The sequence below is a fragment of the Protopterus annectens genome, chromosome 8.part0, assembly GCF_019279795.1.
Source record: "Protopterus annectens isolate FY-2018-M chromosome 8.part0, PAN1.0, whole genome shotgun sequence".
NCBI classification, from domain to species: domain Eukaryota; kingdom Metazoa; phylum Chordata; order Ceratodontiformes; family Protopteridae; genus Protopterus; species Protopterus annectens.
The window spans coordinates 1,264,130,303-1,264,150,595 of NC_056741.1; the positions used below are offsets into that span (position 1 = coordinate 1,264,130,303).

The 20,293-nt window shown below is 43.3% G+C and overlaps 1 protein-coding gene across 1 annotated transcript in view; it reads left to right on the plus strand.

The window, feature by feature from the left end:
• Nucleotides 1-19,896, plus strand: part of LIPE (lipase E, hormone sensitive type) — a 233,382-nt gene extending 213,486 nt beyond the window's left edge. Inside the window, exon 9 of the mRNA XM_044079418.1 lies at nucleotides 18,077-19,896. Coding sequence (XP_043935353.1) covers nucleotides 18,077-18,376 — 300 coding nt within the window. The 3' untranslated portion in view covers nucleotides 18,377-19,896. The remainder of the gene's footprint in view (nucleotides 1-18,076) is intronic.
• Nucleotides 19,897-20,293: the final 397 nt, after the last annotated feature.

Consider the following 20,293-nt stretch of genomic DNA (forward strand, 5'->3'; position numbering starts at 1 on the left):
AGTGCAAAGGCCTACATTCACACATTCTCTAAAACCGCAACTGCTATGTGGAACAACATTCCTTAGCATATTGGGAAACTAGATAATTTACCCATTGTTTAAGAAATCTGTCAGAGCCCAAATGCCATTGTTTACTTTTTGAAGGGGTAACTTGTGAAGGCTTTCAATGCTAAATTTTCTGTAATTGTTAGCTTTGTCCTCTTAGTAAACATTGTGACACATTGCTTTATCAACCATTTTGCCCCTTTTCAGGGCATTCTGAATATGTGTACTAGCATATTGACTTAACTCTTATATTTCTTCTCTACATCAGCTTAAAAAGGTTTTGTTGTGCTTCTCTACGCACTGTAGTTATATTAATTATGTAAATGTTTAATGCCAGTCCTCTTCCTTTTTATGTGATATCTGTTATGGCAGTTTCATGGTGCAGTCCTATTTCACTTGTATGTTGTCATGGCTGAAGATGGTCCTCAGTCCAGTACACCTACCTGGTTAATAAGCTATAATTAATATTTTATATATAAAAATGCACATACGTGCTTGGTACCTCCCTCAAATAATGTAAGGAATGAGCTTGTGTAGGACTGTTCCCCCTTCCCATTCCTTTTTACAGTAAACGTACCTACTTGTTGCCTAAGTACCCATTCCCTTCCTTCCTATGTACCGTAATTGTTTCCCGTAGTCATCCATTTCCCATCTGTTGTGCATTATTAGATTGCTCATTTTCAAGGATATCCTTCCTTGCACCACCTACAGAAGTAGTAATAATTCTGTAGAGAATTCTCTCCCACCACTGTACTCCTATAGTGGTAAATGGTGCTTATCATTCATTCTTTCATTTGTTTATTTAAATGTTTTTGCCCGGGGTAGAGTGCAAATGCAAAAGGACAGGTTAGGTGTGAAAGAAGATTATGGAAGTTAAGTACAAGCCATCATGCGTATAAAAATACTTTTATAACAGGCAGTGTTCAAAAAAATATTGATTTATTTGCAAGCTAAAGGATTGAATCCAGTTTCTACAGCTTTTCTTCAAAATTGTAAATAGGATAGAGACATTTTCATAGCTTTGGCACACTGAGCCTTTTTGGTAGGCAAGCGTAACTGCTTTTCTACAGTGTAGATAGGCGGTTGGTCAGAGTAGATGGTAATGAAGTGAAGGTGGGTGTAGGTTGTGATCAGAATTTGCTGTAATGTTAGTTGAATGGGGGGGGCACTGGAAGGAGGAGTGTGATTCTTAAGTTGTATTATTTTTGCTAGCTCTTTTTTGGTATATCACTACCTGTTGGCCCAATTAGTAATAAAGCTGCTCTTCCCATCTCGTGGGTGCCAGTCACTGTGGCTAACTGTGTAGTCACTGACCTCTGCTGACAGTGTCTGAGACATGTATGTCAAGAAATTCACCTTGAGAGTGAGGTTCAGGAGGTTATTGTCAAGAACACGTGACAGAGGGTTATGATTGGAAAGACATTATCATATGGTTTGTAGCATATACAGCTTATACTGCTTAAATGCACTACAAGCATTAGAGAAAACATAGAAGTGCCAAGGTTTCTCAGCTTTGAAAGCTACAACACAGAGAATAGCCCCCACAGAACAGAGTCAAGAAGCTCAAAAACTTTAAAACAAATCTTATTCTTCTTTCGGCTTTTCCCGGTTAGGGGTCGCCAGAGCAGATCATCTGTCCGCTCATGATTGGCAGTGGAGTTTATGGTGTTGAGTTGCCAGCCCGGCACCCAACCTTCCACAGAAGGCACACAATCACACCTAGGGCCAATTTAGAGTGTCCAATCCACCTACAGCATGTCTTTGGAATGTGGGAGGAAACCGGAGCACCTGCAGGAAATCCACGCGACCACAGGGAGGACATGCAGACTCCGCACAGAAGGCACCCCAGCTGAGGATTGAACCGGAGAAACTCTTGCTGTGAGGCAGCAATGTTAACCGCTGCACCACCATGGCTGCCCAAAAACTTTAAAAACAGATGGGGGGACAAAATCTTCATTTTACCAGAAAAGACGGCCTTAATGAAGTATTTTAAATTTTGTTTTTCTTTTTGGGTTTCCTGCCACTGTTCTCTGTAGACTAGTGATTAACAGTTGTGAGATTTGCTTAAAAACCCATTTAGCACCTTTTACTAAGCTTGTCTTTTCTCTGATTTTGGAGCATAATCTTTTCATTCCATGCACTGTGAATCTGTTACAAATCCTGCAGTTGTAGCCCATTCCCCCACAGTAACCACCTCTAGATGATAACCACAGTACAAACAGTGATCTAGGGTTTCTGATAATGGCATTGTTGGTACTAGGCTATCTGCCCGAAGGTATTTATAAGCCTAGCCAGAATGTGTTTGCTTTCGCAGGGCCACTGAATTGATCCCCGAGATAAACTTTCTGTTTCCCATCCACTCGTCAAGATTTCTTTTGAAGAGTGTTAGTGAGGTGTTCTGCCTAATGTAGATTGGGATCTTGTTCCAAAGCATGGGAAGTCTCTGGGACAGGAATCTATCCCTCCAGCACGTCCTGTTTATTGTTGTGGTGAGGTTGAGATCCCCAGAACGTGTGGCTTGTGGGGATAAGGTTTTCTTTAGGTGGAGCATGTCCATTAATTCTGGGTTGGGCATGGCCTTGTATGTCAGGCAGAGATCACCTCTGAGTAAGCGGAATGCAACCGAGTACAGCTGTAATTTCTTCAGTCGAGCTGCATAGGGTATCTGTTTGAGGCCAGTGATCCTCTTGGTGAGGTACTTCTGAGGTCTTTCCAGCTGTTGCAGGTGTCCTGTAAGGTACATCCCAAATGGGGTGTTGTACTCTATGATGAGTCTGATGAGTAGAGGGGCACAATGACCTCTTTTGATCTGGATGCAAACCCTTTTGTGATTAGGTGGGGCTACGTAGAAGGATTTTCTAACCACTTTGGCAATGTGATGATCAAAGGTGAGATTGCTGTCTACTTGGGCCCCAGATCCCTTATCACATCTTCCATATTTAGGGGACTACCAACTATGTAGTAGTGTGTGGGTATTTTGTTTTTTCCAAAGGGGATGATTATGCACTTTTTGGCATTTAGCTTGAGGCCATGATTTTGACACCAGGTATCCGTCTCCGTGGGACCCTTTTGGAGGATGTCTGTGTCAGCCGGAGAGTCAATTATAGCCCCTAGTTTGCAGTCGTCTGCAAACTTGGTCAGCCATAGTCCTCCTGTGCTTGCCTGTACCTCTGAGAAATATATGCCAAACAGGAGTGGTCCTAGGACTGAGCCCTGGGGAACTCCACTTGTAACCGATTTAGAGTCTGACCTAGCTCCCGCAACTCTCACCATGTGGGTTCTGTCCATGAGCCAGTTGGCAACCCATCTTGTGACGTAGGGATTTATGTTCAGGCTGGTGAGCTTGTCTATAATACCAGAATGGGGAATGGTGTCGAAGGCCTTTGCGAGGTCTAGGTAGGCTGTGTGTACCACTTTTCCCTCATCTATAGCCTTGGTAACTGTCTCAAAGAAGTCCACCAGGTTTAGGAGGCATGATCTGTCCTTAACAAAGCCGAACTGGGTAGGGTCCAGTGTTTGGAGGTTCCCAATGTCTCTGTTAATGAGTTCCATGATGATGCGCTCCATAGCCTTGCAGACCAAACTAGTCAGGCTTATAGGGCGATAGTTCCCGGGTCTGTTGTAGCTCCACCTTTGTGAAGCAGAATAACCGCTGCTGTGCGCCACTCTATGGGTACGTAGCCTGTGGAGAAGCTGAGTTTGAATAAGAAGTTATGTACTCACCATAACGTTCCATCTGAGTAGGTAAACTTCATTTGTCAGCAACCTTTGGGAATCTGATCCGACCTCGGATCCGAGCCGGCAGTTTTCAACAGCTTTAGATCCGAGCTACAAGCTCCTCCCCTACCCATAATCCCCTGCCAACCCTGAGTGACCCCAGGTCAAGTTTGCCCAACAGCAGAAACTGCTAGCAATGATTAATCCCAAGATAAGTGGGTAAAACCCATGGACCTGAGTATGAGAACATTCGCAAGTGAGGGGGCAGGAGGGAGGGTCTGTTGCTGACAAATGAAGTTTACCTACTCAGATGGAACGTTATGGTGAGTACATAACTTCTTAATCTGAAGTAGTTAACTTCATTTGTGCAGCAACCTTTGGGACAGAGTCCCCAGCTACCTGAATCTTGGGCAGCCTTCATGGAAGGATGTTCTGGAGCACTGCAGGGCCAAAGGATGCTCCCCCTCTGGAGATAATGTCCAATTTGTAGTGATTGATAAAAGTATGAGATGAAGCCCAAGTGGCTGCCGAGCAAATATCATCCAAAGAAACTCTAGCTCTAAAAGCCGCAGAGATAGACATAGAGTGGGCATGGACCTCCCTGAGGTGCGGGCCTGCCCAAACTTTCGTATGCTAAAAGGATACACTGTGAAATCCATCTAGAGAGTGTGACTTTAGACACAGATTTACCCAAGTTAAATTTGGCAAAAGAGACTAACAACTGGTCGGATTTCCTATGATCAGATGTCCTGTGGATGTAGAAGCGAAGTTGTCTATACACATCCAATGAGTGTAATTTGTATTCCCCTTTGTTATGGTAGGAAAAAAGACCGGCAAGTTGATGGACTGGTTAATATTTGACTCAGAGGCAACTTTGGGAAGAAAGGAGGGATTGGTCCTGAGGTAAACTCTATCCTTGTGAAAGGTCAAGTATGGGGGTTTTACACAGAGGGCCTGTAGTTCAGAGACCCTTCGAGCCAAGGTGATAGCGACAAGAAAGGCCGTTTTCCATGATAAGAATTTAAGATCTATGGAAGCTGCAGGCTCAAATGGGGGATCTGTCAAGGCCTGAAGCACCAGCGTTAAATCCCAAGGAGGGACTACAGCCTTCACTGGGGGTCTGAGCAGAAAGATGCCCTTCAAAAAGGTCTTACACAATTTCGTGGTGATCAAAGGACCCAATTCATTTCCAACATGATAATGAGAGAGAGCTGCTGGTTGGACCTTGACTGTGGAGGAACTAGCTCCTTGATGAAACAGTCCTGACAAAGTCTAATACAGCGGGCAGAGGAGCTGTAAAAGGATCCAAATTTTTGCGTTTTGCCCAAATGGAGAAACGTTTCCATTTGCTGCTATAGATCTTTCTAGTAGAAGGCTTGTGCGCAACTACTACAATGGTTTTAACTGGGGAAGAGATACCGGGAGTCCTAGCTATGAGTGGAACTGGTGCAGCCAAGCTGTGAGCTTGAGGTTGTCCAGGTTCGGGACTGGGAGGTCTAGGGGGTGGGATATTAGATCCAGACGGGGATCCAGAATCCAAGGAGGATTCATCAGATGAGACCAAAGGTGAGGGAACCAGGTTTGACGAGGCCAAAACAGGGCAATGAGGATTATCCTGCTCCCCAACCGACTGGCTTTCTGAAGAAACTTCAGCATTCGAGGAAGAGGAGGGTGAGCATAAAGAAGACCGGGAGGCCAAGCATGCACCAGAGCATCTCTCGGGGGTTCCCCAGAGGGGGAAATGAGAGCGAAGTAGTCATAACATTTTGTGTTCAAGGGAGAGGCAAAGAGATCACAACAGGGTTGTCCCCATTTGGCGAAGATCCGATTCGCTATCTTGGGATTCAGAGACCACTCGTATGGTAACAGGATGGTGCGACTTAGTTTGTCTGCTAGGATGTTGGACCATCCCGGAATGTGCGTTGCTATGAGAAAGCTGTTGGTGGAGATCGCCCATTCCCACACTCTCATGGCCTCTCGACAGAGTGGGTAAGACCTGGTTCCCCCCTGTTTGCTGATGTACCAGACAACCGGCATGTTGTCCGTCTGAATCACAGTCATTCCTACAGGAAGAAGGTCCTGAAGTGCTTGCAACACTAACAGCACTGCCCTCATCTCTAGGACGTTGATATGCAGTGAGGTCTCAGTGAGGTCCCACGTGCCTTGGACTGTCCTGCCCGAACAATGCCCCCCCCCACCTGAGGCGGGAGGCGTCCGTAGCCACCGTGGCTAGTGGAGGGGTCATAGAAAAAGGGCATCCTTGCTGAAGGTCTGGAGATTGGAGCCACAATAGGAGGGCTCTCTTGCAGGCCCTGCTGAGGGGAATGGGATGGCTCAGAGGGTAGTGAAGAAAGGACCACTGGACCTGGAGAGTCTGTTGAAAGACCCTCATGTTCAAACATGCCATTGGCAATAGGTTGATCGCTGCCGCCATCGAGCCAAGAGCCCTCAGGACCAATTCTGCCGGTGGAGCTGGAGATTGTAGAAGGGCCTGCACATGTAGCCCCAGGGATAGCCTGTCTGTGGTCAAGAAAGCTAGGAGCTTGTTTGTGTCCAGTCTGGCCCCTATGAAGTCTATAGTCTGAGTCAGAGTAAGAGACGACTTCTCTATGTTGATAGTGATCCCCAGCCGGGGAGCTAGACGAAGAAAATAGTTTCTGGCAGTACAGAGTAGATGCCTTGTCGGGGCAGTCAGGAGCCAGTCGTCCAGGTACGGGAAGACCTGAATTCCCTGGAGCCTCAGGTGGGCCACTATCACTGCTAACACTTTGGTGAACACCCTGGGGGCTGTGGTGAGACCAAAGGGGAGGACCCTGAATTGGAAATGACTGGCTCCCAGCCGGAAGAGGAGGAACCTCCTGGATCGCCTGTCCATCAGAATGTGGTAGTACGCATCCTTGAGGTCTATAGAGCACATCCAGTCGTTCTCCCGCAAAAGGGGGAGAATGGATTTGAAGAGTGACCATGCAGAACTTCTCTTTGGTTACTGACAGGTTCAGGGAAAAGTCCCCCGTCTTTTTTGGCACCAAGAAGAACCTGGAGTAAAACCCGGACCCGAACTGGTCTGGGGGGACGTGTTGGATGGCTCTTTTTTCCAGCAAATGTTGGATTTCCATTGCTGCGGCCTCCCTCTGCTTGGGTGGGACATCGGGGAGGTATCTGGGGCTGCATGGATAACGAGAAAAAGGAATTTGATATCCTCTGGATATGATGCGAAGCACCCAGCGGTCTATCGTGATGGACTCCCAAGCTGCTGGGTGCTTCGAGAAATTCCCCCCGACTGCCTCCAGAGTGGAGCAGTCGGGCAACCCCTCGGGGGTGTTGCGTGGGTTGGTCCGAGAAGGGTTCTCTGGATCCAAAGTTCCGCGGGCCCCCTCTGCCTCTAGGGCGTGGCGTCCACTCTACCCTCCTCTGCCACGGAAGGGCTGGGAGTCCGGAGCGGGACGGGACTGTTGCGACTTCCGGAACCACATCTTCTTCTGTCCCTTTTGGTTCTTAGAAAAGGACCTCTGGGGAGCAGAGAAGCGGACTCCGGCAGACAACATCTTCCCGTCCTTTTCGCTCTGGACCAAGGTATCTCACACGGTTTTGCCGAAGAGGGCAGAACCATCAAAAGGGGCATTGGCGAATGACGCCTTAAAGGGTTCCGCGAAATCACCGTGTTGGAGCCAGGCCTGACGTCTCATAACGAGGCCCACTCCGTCGGCTCTAGCGGCTCCTTCCGTGGCATGAGACAGAAGCAGCATAGAGGAGTTAGATATGGATCGTAGAGTGGCCATCCGGGTGGAGTACAATTGTTTGTCCTCCGCCAACATGGACTCGGAGGGGCGACGCAGCGTACTTTTTGATAAGGTCCCGCTGCAGTCGGAGCACGTGTGCCATGTAGTTCTGGGAAGGTCGCTGAACTAAACACCCGCTTCCCCAGGTGGTCCATCGACCGAGACTCCTTGCTCGGGGGATGAACCGAGGGACTCTCCTGAGCAAGTTCCCTCTTGGTGGCCACTGCCACCAACATGGCATCTACCGGGGGACCCTTACTCCAGTGGGACTTGTCAGAGGGTGGGCTAAGGATCTTGTCCGGGCACTTGGGGACTGGCTCCACAGTGTCCGGTTCCTTCCACGCCCTGGTAGTGATCAAGTGTACCAGGGGGTCGGCCGGAGGGGACACCCAAGAGGTAGACGGGCCTGCTTCAAATGCCTCCAGGAATACGGATTCGTCCGAGGTAGGCTTTGGGGCAGACCACCCCCCCCCCCTTTATTCTGAGCATCTCCATGATGTCACCAAATGAGACATCTTTGGGGGGTGATCTTGGGGAGCCTTCCCCTTCCTCCAAATCCATGTCCTCAGTCAAGGACTCGGGGGAGTCCAGGTGCCTCCACTTGCACCTTCGCTTGTGAGGGACCTCCTCGGGGGGGCTGTCCGAGGAGGTCTCACCAGCAACTTGTTCCACTGGAACTACCTGGGATGTCAAAGCAGGCTGTCCCTGGGGCCGGGTGATGGAAGCCGGGCCCAACTGAGAAGGAGTGCAGGGTGGAGCCGTGGCAAGGGTCAGGGGCTTGGAATCCCTTGACAGAACCCTCTCCACCACGTCGAATGCCGGGGTAGAGCTGCTCTCTCTGGGATCTGAAAGCAGACTCTCCCTGGGATCCAATGGACAGATCGGGGCCGGCGCCGAAGCGATCGGATCCAACAGACCAGCATGCTTCGACCCGGACGGAGCCGAAGGCATACCGATACCGCCGGATCCTAAGCTTGGCCCTCGGCTCCGGGAGCTCGGATCCCAAGAAAATGGACCCGACAGACTCGAGGGAAGTGTCGGTGCCGAAGTACCCGAGACTATCGGTGCCGACACACCCCTGGCTCCAAAGACTCCGAACCCAGGAAACGGGATGGAGAAGGAGCTATCGGGGCAAAGAAGGGGGTCGAGCTCCCCAGAGGGGAGGCAGGAGCACTCCCATCTGCAGTTGGGCCTGGAGGAATCTTCTCATCATCCGGTCCAAATCTGCACCTGTGAGACTTCTCGTAGATCTCTACGAGGCCACCAAGGCAGGGCAGGAGTGACGCCTTGATGACCTCGAAGGAGATCGGGTCTCCTCCTCCTCAGGACCTGGTGAAAAGCACGGGGACCGTATCCGAGAAGGAGGAGAACCAGCAGACCTGGAGGGAGAAGACCGCTTAGCCGGAGGGGCCGAAGTGGAGGTCTCTGCCCACCACTTGTGGTGCTTCTCCCTCTTCCTTTCTTTCCTAACCTCCCTCTCCTCTGAGCCTAAGGCGGGAGGTTGAGTCCCGGCCGGGGGGAGGGAAGCAGGAGTGGCAGCCGCTGCGGGAGCCACGGAAGGACCGGAGGTAGAAGCTGAATCCGGGGGCAGAAGACCCACCAGAATCAGCTTAGACCTCCGGTCCTCAAGTGCCCTGGGGTTGAACCCTGCACAAATGGTACAACCAGAGTACAGGTGTTCAACCCCAAGGCACAATACACACCGAGTGTGGCCATCTGCTGGGGACATCTTATGGCCACACTCGGTGCACTTAGAAAACATTAACTTTGGGGCCTCAGACATACTCAAGAAAGTAACTCACACACACAAGGCCTCAAACACACACACACACACACAACACTGACGGAACCACAAAGGTAGGGGAAGGATAACTAGAAATAAAATAAACTAAGATTGTTTAGACTAAAAAGGGGGCTAAACACACTCTCAAACCAAAGATTAAAGAAAAGATGTAAAAAGTAAATTTTTTTTTCACAAAGAGAATGAGAACGCCAGGAGACTCTGGATCAAGCTGCTGAACGAAACCACGGCAAACTAGATCTGGGGTCAGTCAGGGTTGGCAGGGGATTATGGGTAGGGGAGGAGCTCGGATCTAAAGCTGTTGAAAACTGCCTGCTCGGATCCGATTCCCAAAGGTTGCTGCACAAATGAAGTTAACTACTTTAGATCAGTGTGTTTAGGTGAGGGGTTAGTTCGTCTTTGAGCTCATGTAGGATGCAGCGTGGAACACCGTCCGGTCCCATTGATGCTGTGTTTTTGGCTTTGGAGAGGGCTGTTTTAACCTGAGTGTCTGTGATTTCAGGGACTCTACATTCTTCTGGTATGGTTATGGGCCCTCTTGGGTGTGAGAGGGGGGTGAAGTTTGCGCTGAACTTGTCTGCCAGGATATTGGCGATATCGGTCGGTTCAATCTATTTTGTGCCATTCTGCACTAACTCCGAGCAGATCTGAGCATTGCCACTTAGATTCTTGACATAGCTAAAGAATGCCTTGTGGTTATCTTTGGAGTCCTTGACAATTTTCCTTTCAAAGCTCGCCTTGGATTTTTATGAGGGATCAAAATTTCTTGCTGATACTGATCAGGGATGTCTTCCCTTCTTGGGATTTTACTCTTTTCTGTACTAGTTTCCTCCTTTTATTGTGTAGCTTGTTTATAGCAGGAGTCCACCAGACTGGTTTCCTTTTCTTGGAGGAGTGAGTCTTGGTTTTGCTTGGGATGGCATGATCCATGCATTCTTGTAGGTGCCCGTAGAATGCATTAGTGAAGGATTTTGCAGCTTGGACAGTGTTATCCTTCAGCATGGGGGCTTTAAAACTTTCCACCTCTGTCTTAAGTAACGTGAAGTTTGCTTTTGAAAAGTTTTTCACTGTGTTTTTTTTTGTCTAGGGGTGGGGGCGGAATGTAGAGATCCAAAGTGATTTGTTTATAGGAGGAATTGGTTTTGTAATTTTGAGTTTTATCTGGGAGTTGGTTGTACAGTTAAGGTATCATGTAATCTTTGAGGGTGCAGCAGTTCATGTAATGTATAATATTGTATATGGGTATGCTTGATATCCTCTGCTCCCTCTCTGATTTAATTTTTCCAACTGTGTTAATGTTTAGACTCTGACCTCTCACTTCTGCATTCTTTGCTGGAATTTCATGACTGCTTTCTTTCCACTACATCTTTTTTTTGTGTGTGTGTTTTTATAATCAAGTATCACATTGTATATACTGTTTCATTTTTCTGTATTGATCATTTGCGATCAGCACTCTACCTGGTTAACAAATGTCAGCGCATTTTCTATACAGATGTATTTGTGTGTGCCTATGTGAATGTATAAAACTCTTGTGCTTTGTGCAGCCTGTCAGTAACATTCCTGTGCATTTAAAAGCTAATGGCAAGGCCTAGGCATTTTCAGTTCTTACTGCTCATAGTAGTCAAATTCATGTTGTCCTGAAGGTCTGAATTAATTTCTCAAAGTTTTAGGGCTTTTAACACTCATTGGTTAGTTTTTTTCCCACCAGCTGTCAGAAATGACTGATTTATTTCTTGCAGTACTAGTATTAGTCTGATTTCCACATTTTTAATGTGTTTTAACTGTATTTTACATGTAGTAACCTTGCTCTACTTGGATACTATATATCTGGATTTCAGGCAGCATTGAATAATCATGATACTAATGTGTGGATTAGATTTTATGCCGTTGCTTGTTTTTTTTTTTGGTATAAATTCTTACATACTTTTGTGGAGTTGGGATGATGTTTTTTTTTCTTTTGCATTTATTGGTATTTTTGACCATTATCCTTTCAATAGCAAGAAATTCTATAATGTAGTTCAGAGATTAATTTACTAATGTCAAGATTTGGTTAACTGGTCATTTTGTGAGTTTAGTGTTGCTAAGTATGACAGTACTGCATTTTAAAATTCTTATTGTGATATTTTGGCATGGATTTTACTGGTTTTATTGTAGTCTGAGGCATTTTACTCAAACCATGTAATTTAGTGCTTGGTCCATTTTCAAGTTTGGTTTGTAGTAGTATTTTAGTGCATTTATTTTGTGACTGAGAAATATTACTCTTTTTTCCTGTGGTATGAAGGTAAAGTACAGTTTACTTTGTGCTGGTGTGTTGTGTGCAATCTGCTATCTCTCTCTTTTCCTGACACAGAATGGTGTTAAACTTCACTGAGCCATACAGGATGATTAACAGAATAAAAAACGTGGAATCGCCACTAAAACCATGCTTTATTCCATAAAAAATAAAAATAACATAGCACACCTTTTCGTCTATATGGATGACTTCTGTGCATGAATAACAACCCAAGGCAAAATATGTAATCATTCTTAATTCAAACAGTGTGAAATGTTTGTCAGCAAGTGCCCTTTTCCAAAAAAGCTTGACATTTTCAGTTTTATTCAAACCAGGAAAGTAATGGGCATTTCATTTTGACTGCCGGCACTATTCTGTCCAGTCTAACAGCACTTCAACAGGCACGTCCCCTTATATTTATATAAAATTATATACACACACACACACACACACACACACACACACTTTTCAAGGAATGTAAATTTGAGTACAGCATCTGTACATTCTAATGAATGTTTGTGTAAAACATTTTTGTCATTATTGATGGTTTTAGAAGCAGTTTTATAGTCTTCTATTCTCTTATAACTGTGTCCGAGACAAACTGCGTTGTCGTCATTTTGTAAGCCCATTATGTGGATGATTAGAAGGGTCACAAAATAGTCTGTCTCACCATGCTATCACTATAGTACTGAAGTTTCAGTCAAGTTCAGTTTCCAAGAACTGGCTAAACTATATACAAGTATGTGTTGTGCATGTGTTATATAGTTAGGGTGCTTTGTCTGCCAGTACAGTTCCTGCATGTTTTGTATGTGCTGCTATAGTTCCTGCATACAGTAGGGGTCCAGTAATGCAAATAATGTGTCTTTATCACAGCAAGAGAGCTACAAAAAGTTTCAATATTTTGATGGGTGCATATGTGTATCCCCTGTATATGGCTTGTATCAACAATATACAGAAGTTGTATCCTGTATAGCTTTTCCAGCCTTCATGTAACTTCTAGCATTTTCAGACGATTTTTTGTATCATCCATAACTTTTTCTTCTTTCTTAGTATGCATTATGTTATCATATACATACAATCACTCTACGCCTGGTCTTCACCATTAGTCTATGTAGTGGGTGCCCCATTGCTGTTCTGTGGAAAATCAGTGACATTGCCTGAAATGTTACAGCCTCAGAATTGTTTAATTTGATAAAATTGTCACTCGACAATGCACAGAATCAGTGGTTTTGAAACTGTACTGCCAGTATATACTGATTTCAGAGAGTGGATTTCAGAGAAATAATCTGAAAATTTGTGTTTGAAATTCTGTACTGTTTTTGTGACAACCCTTCTGTATATTGTCTCTCCCAAACAGTTGTGAAGTATAAGATTCTTTATCATAGATTGTGAAACGTACTTCACCTGAAAAGGCTGTTCCTGTTCTCTGGGGTAGAGTAACGTCAGACTAGGAATATAGTACACATCCTTCTCCCCACACTTGTGGGTGCAGGGAGGCTTGCCTTTGCAGATTTTTGAATTCTGTTTCATAGCTGTAAGTGTGGTTAACTTTCATACGGAATTCTTTGTTGTAGTCTTCTACAGCCCTCTCACTCGGTATGTTTTCTGTGACTACCGTTCATCACTTTGCATATTACCTTCATCTACCTCTCCACTATCTATATATCATTTGACACAGCTATATTTATGCTTTGTGTAGCCCTTTCTTACTTTGTACCATATGTAGTGACTGTTTCTTCTTTACAATACTTAAACCACTTTTTCCTGCTGTGCTATTGCATAAAACCACCTCAGACAACGTTTATTTTTTGTGACTACCCTTTCATACTTGTACCACTAGCACACCACCCACACTCTTTATTACCTTTATGTACCCCTTCTTTCCCCTCGTTTATAACTTGTATGTACCCTCTCCAGCTTTGGCATTACCTGTAACTACTTCTGTCCACGTTGGACCATAGACATATGTCATTACATTACAGGACTGAAGCATTTCACCCAGTATTAACAAATAGTAATTCAAGTTACCATAATACCAACATTTATTAATAAACAAAAAATTACAGGGGGCAACCTCAGTGGCAGCCACACAATCCTGTCTGTAAATATCCTAGTTCCAAGATTGTTCAGCCCCCAGGTGGAGAAGGTTTATAGTTAATATTGCAGCATGCTTCAGGGTTAATGCACTTTGAAGTTCTTCTTGGTGTGTAAAGGTGCACAGTTAATGTTCCATCCAGTGAACTGCACATTTTATCTTATTATTTGTGCTTTTTGACTGGCTCCCTCTAAGGTTGTGGTCTATTTCCAGGGGATATCCAACTTAGTGCTTAATGCTCACTAGGGAAATTTCGCTTGGGCAGTGGAGAAATTCCCCTGTTCTTTTTATGGGAATGCTAAATAAGCTATCCCTCATCTTTTGTCAAATGCCATTGGACCTTTTATTCCCAGTTAGGGCAGATGGGGCTTTGTTTTTTGTCTCTCATCTGAAGGATGGCCCATTAAGAAGTGCATCAGCCCCCCTCCATATGCTCCACTGCAGTGTCAGTATTTGAGAAATTAATCCAAGCACCTAGTGTTGCAGTTGAACCCACACTTTTGTGATCTTTCAGTGTCAATGATGTCTGTGCTACCTGTGGCCCAACTACATAATCCCTTATATGTTCTATAAACACTACTCTTTGTTCTGTAAATCTGCAGCCCTCTTGCTGCACTGTCCGTATTACTTGTAACATTCCTGTTCTTAAGCTGTATGGGGAGTCTACCCATCCTGTCTCTGCAGTTTGACTCTGCATCTGTAGTGTGTGTGTTATCTGTAGACATTCATCATCTTTTGGTTTAAGACGTGATTAGTTTACCACAGCTCTGTATATCAGCTGAAAGCTGCCCTTCCCATATTTCCTCTTTTACACTGTTTGCATTGCTTGTAAGTTCCCTCTGCTATTCTGTACATTTTCTGAAGCCGCTCCTCACAGTTGTGCATATTATCTTTAACTTGCGTAGCAATGCTTTACATGTTTTATATCTAGTCTTGTCTTGCTCTGCATGCTACCTATAATCCTCACTTGCATCTCTGTCTGTCCCATAATCATATCTGCATATCACTGCTCACTGTTTTGTACATCATTTGAGACCTTGTGACTGTTTTTTATCTTGTTTATTACTTTTTGTTTTGCTTTGTATATTACCAATACCCTACTCTTACACTAAAATCAGTTGCCACTTTCTTCATAAAAAATATCCAAACTTCCTCCTCATCCTCAACAGATAACCTTCCTGCAGAATACCTCAAAATTGCTACTGATGCCACTGCATATCCAGTCGTGATCCTTATAAAAAAAGGTCAGTACAAGCATCCTATATTCTTGCCGTCTAGAAAAAAAAATGGCATTTCATCCCTCTCCATCAAGGTGGCACTTCTACTGAGTTATCTAATTTCAGACACCAGTGCCATTTTACCCCCTCCAAAAATATTAGAAAATATACCCATAAACAACTAATCCAGTATTTCTTAAATGAAAAATTACTAACTGACATGCAACGGGGTTTTAGACCTACTAATAGTATGACAACTGCCCTCCTAACTTTTGCATATAACTTAAGTAAAGCCAGGGATAGAGATAAACTTGCATCTTCCTTATCCCTAGACTTGTCAAAAGCTTTCAACACTGTGAATTCCTACTTCACCTGTCCACAATGGGTATCTCACAACCTAATCATCAGAGGTTTAATAATTGTCAAAACACTACCAGACAGTCAAATAGAATTCTATCCTTTCCTGTTATCTACCCATCATTATAGGTGTACCACAAGGCACTATCCTTGGTCCTCTTCTATTTAATATTTTTATAAACTGTCTTTATACTTCTATACAACAAGCATCCCTTGTAGGGTGTGCAGACTATTCCATCCTTATCTGCCTCTCAGGCAGTGTAAAAAAATTGAGGAAAGATTACATACCAAGCCTTTAACTGTATTGAAAACTGGTTTGTAACTACCAACTCCTTCTTAAACCAAAGAAAACCAAACTCGTTTTAATTTTTTTCCCTATCACTTACCTATGACAAAAATTAGTTTTAAGATCACATCCATAACCAATACGCCAATTGAAACAGTGCCCCATGAAAAAACTGATGGGGGTTTCAGTAGATGACCCCCCCCCCCCAACAGAGCAATAACACACACAAAAAAAAAACCTCTCAGAAAACTAGGAATGCTATATAATGGCAAAAATTCCTTACTGCATCCACCATAGTCACTCTTGCCACTACTTGTATATGGTTCTCTCATCTTGGCTTTCCTCCAGGCCACCCAAAAATCTAAATTAAAACAGTGTTACAATAAGGTAGCTAAATTTTCAGTTTATGCAAATCACAGAATGCATTACTGCTCTGCACTAAAAAGCTGTAAATTGGCTAGAATTATCCCACCAATTAAATTATACCAAACTTCTCTTAACACACAATTACACTTAATCCCACTTACTGCCTAACTGTTAAGTACAGTTCACCACTACCTTTGATCTTCTGACAAAAATATATTTGACATTTATCAGTCAAATCTGTATGCACACTTAGTAGCAAAAGTCTGGCATACGATCCCTGCAGCAGTCAGGGCGCAGTACATAACATTCATTTATTCAGGTTGCAAGTAAAAGAATTCCTGTCTGACCTGGTTTTGCATTTTAGCTCCTTGTTTTCTAATACCTATATACATCCAGCCTCTTCTTTTCCTTGTTTTTATTTCTGTAATTCTTATTTCCTTTACTTGTAATCTTGCATTTACATATTATTTCTCTTGCCTCCAATATCTACTCTTTATACCTCTAACAAATACTTTTTCTAAGTCTCCCCTCACTTCCTCTCCTACTCCTTATATACTGAATGTTCCACTCTGACATCTGCTTTATGAGTTAGTAAAAAAAGTTGACATGTTATATAAGTGCAAGAGTTTTGCTCACTCATAAAGCAGATGTTAAGAGGGGAAAATTCAGACAGTGGCTAACTTTGTGTTTTTTGAGTGTACTTTAATTAAATTAATTGTGAGGATATGCATGGTATCTGTGCTAGTGTGACTGGCTGAAGTTTTGTAAATAATTGTAAATTACCCTGTGTTACATATGCCAGCATGACTAGCTATAATTTTGTAAATAAGTTTGTCTTTTGATTATCACTCTGATTTATGCAAGATGTTTGAATGTCAGAGTTGTTCTGGCTGACCAAATATACATGCTCTTTGAAAAGGGAGTTCTGAATGTATGTTGTGCCAGGGTCAGCTAACCTAGATGTGATGCCATTGTGCGCTAGGGCTGGGAGAATAGAATCTTCACTGCAGCTGTTTGATTATTTTTCAGTCTGGTATGAGAGTAGAATTCTCATGGCAGCTTCCTGTTACTTTTGAAAAAAGATCTGCTATAAAAAGCAGGTTGTTCAGTAGTTGTTTTCCAGAGCTATTCACCAGTAGTAGTCCAGTTGTTTGGGAAGTAGTTGGTCCAGTCGCTGAGGACAGACAGCCTGGAGTGTGGACATAATTTCTCATCTTTGTTCAGTTATTTAGATAAGATAGGGACAGTTAATCTTCAGGTAGTCAAGAAACTAGATAGTTAGATGTTTTCTAAAATCAATGTGACATCTATCCTGCAGCATTTTTATATTTCCTGTGTGTGAACCTCTGATGTTTATTGGGATGTTACTCAGAATTTACATGTTTTAAATACTTTTATTATTAAATGCTCACTACCTTTTATTGTGGCTGGTTATTTTAATTAATGTTTTTAATAACCTGAGGGTGTTTATGCTTATTGTGATAACACCATGGCCAATCTGAAAAGCCCTACTGCTTATGATACATTCTAGCATTTGTTTCAGTATCTATTTTTACCCGATATAATTGAACACCTCTTTTGAAGGGTGTTGTGGTGTTTGACTGATGATAGCCATTACCTTATAATTTGGGCAAAGAAACTCAGCAGGTAAATCTGTGTCAAGTTTTTCCCAAGAGTGTGTGTATGTGTGAATGTCTGACATTTGAGTGAGTGTGTTAGATACCTAAAATTGGGACACAGTGTTCTGCTTTGGTTAGTGTGGAGACATTTGGGGACCTGGAGTGAAGTATATAGTCCAGTCCCAGGTTGGTTTGGAACCTGTTCCCAGTGTACTCTTAGAGGAGATTGTGTATTTCTGTCCCTGCTTTTAGTGACACTTCCTTACCGGAGACAGTGGTGAGTATTGAGACTCCTTAGTTACTGCCCTGGGGTAAAGAGGGCTCATCACAGTTGTATTAATTATATTCAGTAGTTCTCACTTGTCTAGATCAGTTTAAACTGCCAGCTTGTCCTAAATATTAAGCTTTCCTGTCTTAATTATCCCAAAGTTTTCCACAGACTATATAATCCACAATTTACAGTTGTGCTTTCTGTAATTAATGTTAATTAACTAATGTCACTCACTTTTTTTTTCCTCTCAGGCTTGTGCTTTGGACCCAATGCTGGATGACTCTGTAATGTTTGCTAAACGTTTGCGGAACTTGGGCAAGCCAGTTGAACTGTGCGTAGTGGAGGACCTCCCCCATGGATTTCTTAGCTTATCCCAGCTTTCTCGTGATACAAAAGATGCAGCAGGTGTCTGTATTGAACAGATTCGTAAGGTCATAGCTGCTAAAGACACTCCTGTTCCCACTAGAAAACATCGCAAACTAGAGAGAATAATTGTAACAGAACCCTCAAAGACACCAGAAAGTCCTGCACAAAAAGATGTTGGTGCTTAAACTTCTACTGCAGTGTAACCATACAAAACGTGCTGCTAGCCTCACCGTGTGGCCTGAAGTGTTTGACTTTTTTCTCTTCAGTATTGTAACATTTATTTTATTTGCTGTGGGTATTCTGAGAGCTACCAAGAGCTCAATCTAACCACTTGAGTATGGTGGAGGAGACCAAGACAGAATGAAAGAACATGACAGAACAGTAAAAGATTTAAGTATGCCAGGAACTGACTCCTTCCTATACTCACCATCTTTATTTGAGTAAATACTGGGATTTTTGTGCTGTGAATATACTCTATTTTCCTGAGTAGGTTCCTGAACTTTTGTGCTGAAAACACATTCCACTCCTAACAATATTTTACTTTTTAAGTGCTCTAAAGAGAACTGTGAACAAAGCGCCACCTGCTGGTGAGAATTACTGGCATTTTTTTTTCCATGATGTACTGTTGCTCTCTTTCCATTTTCTACTTCCTATTAGTCTGTTGGACTTAGATTCTTATCATTTTAAAATGTTTTAAATTATTTTAGGGGGAAAGCTTAATATATTTATCCTTTATGTATTCTGTTTGTGTAAAGGAAAGTAGCACAAATCTGCAAGCACTGCATTCTCCAGCCATGTCTGTACCTTTTCATATTTCCTTAACCTTCTAATTCCCATTGGGCCAAATTGATGGAATTTACTGGTCCCAACAGAGTAGCTTAGAAAAGGGTAAAATGAGAAGAGCAGCTTTCAGAAATCCTGCCTCATTGCCGATGTTGCTGCTCAACATGGAACTGTAGGACCTATGTGATGCTTTTCAGTGTGTGAAGACTCACGGACTCTTCTGTTACATGAGAAGGCACTGGATAACATGGCTGCTGCACTTGACATTTAACTGCGGGAAAATATTTGTGAATAAACTGTGTAGAAGTCAAAGTGAAGTCCTACCTGAAAGGCCAACGTATGGTACTTAGGGCACTTTAGTGTACCTTTGTTTGAAGCACTGACTTTCTGTTAACTTTTATATGTCAACTAAAGAGCATTTTTCCACACAGAACCATGAGCAGAATTTGCCATTAAAATCTGCTGGGTATAGTAGTGGAGTCTAACCAGAGCTGTAGCTAGTTAATATAGCACCCAGTGCCGTTCCATAATTTTAGTGCCCCTTAACTCTAAGTTGAAGATGGGGGTGGGGAGGGTCTTCTGCTTTTAAACTGTAGAATTCCACTTGCTACAGTTATGGTACCATCCGCAAAGCGCTCAAGCCCTGACTTCAGTTACAGTATCAGCATTCATTTCTGAATGCCGGTATTGCAGTGAAGCCACATTGGCAACTGACAACTGCACCCCACCCTAGCTCTGCTTCTGATTCAGCCTGCTGGTGTAGTGCATCTTAATAGCTAATGGTGATTGTGTGATTATTATTAGTTACGTTGATAAAAAAAAATGTACTGCAGTTAAAGATAATTCATTTTGCATAGAACATTGTGTTATGTTCATATCTTAAGTTCTGAATGGTGTGTGTGTGTGTGTGTGTGTGTGTGTGTATATATATATATATATATATATATATATATATATATATATATATATATGGATTCACCTCATAACACTGAAACTTCAAAATACTGAAAATGACAAAACTTCATAATACTGAAGACCAAACTACTGAAAGCTCAAAATACTGAATACTCAAAACACAAACTCAAAATACTGAAAGCACATATTATGCGTAAACTCAGCTTAAACAACATAAATCATAGCAATTTCTACCAAATATATGCAGGGGGGCAAGTCCCCCTGCTAATTATATATATCTGCTCCAAGACTGCACTTAACTACACTATGTGAAATCTTGGAGTTGATATATTAAATTAGCAGGGGTGTAAGAAGTGCAGGGGGCCTTGCCCCCCCTGCATATATTTGGTAGAAATTGTTATGAT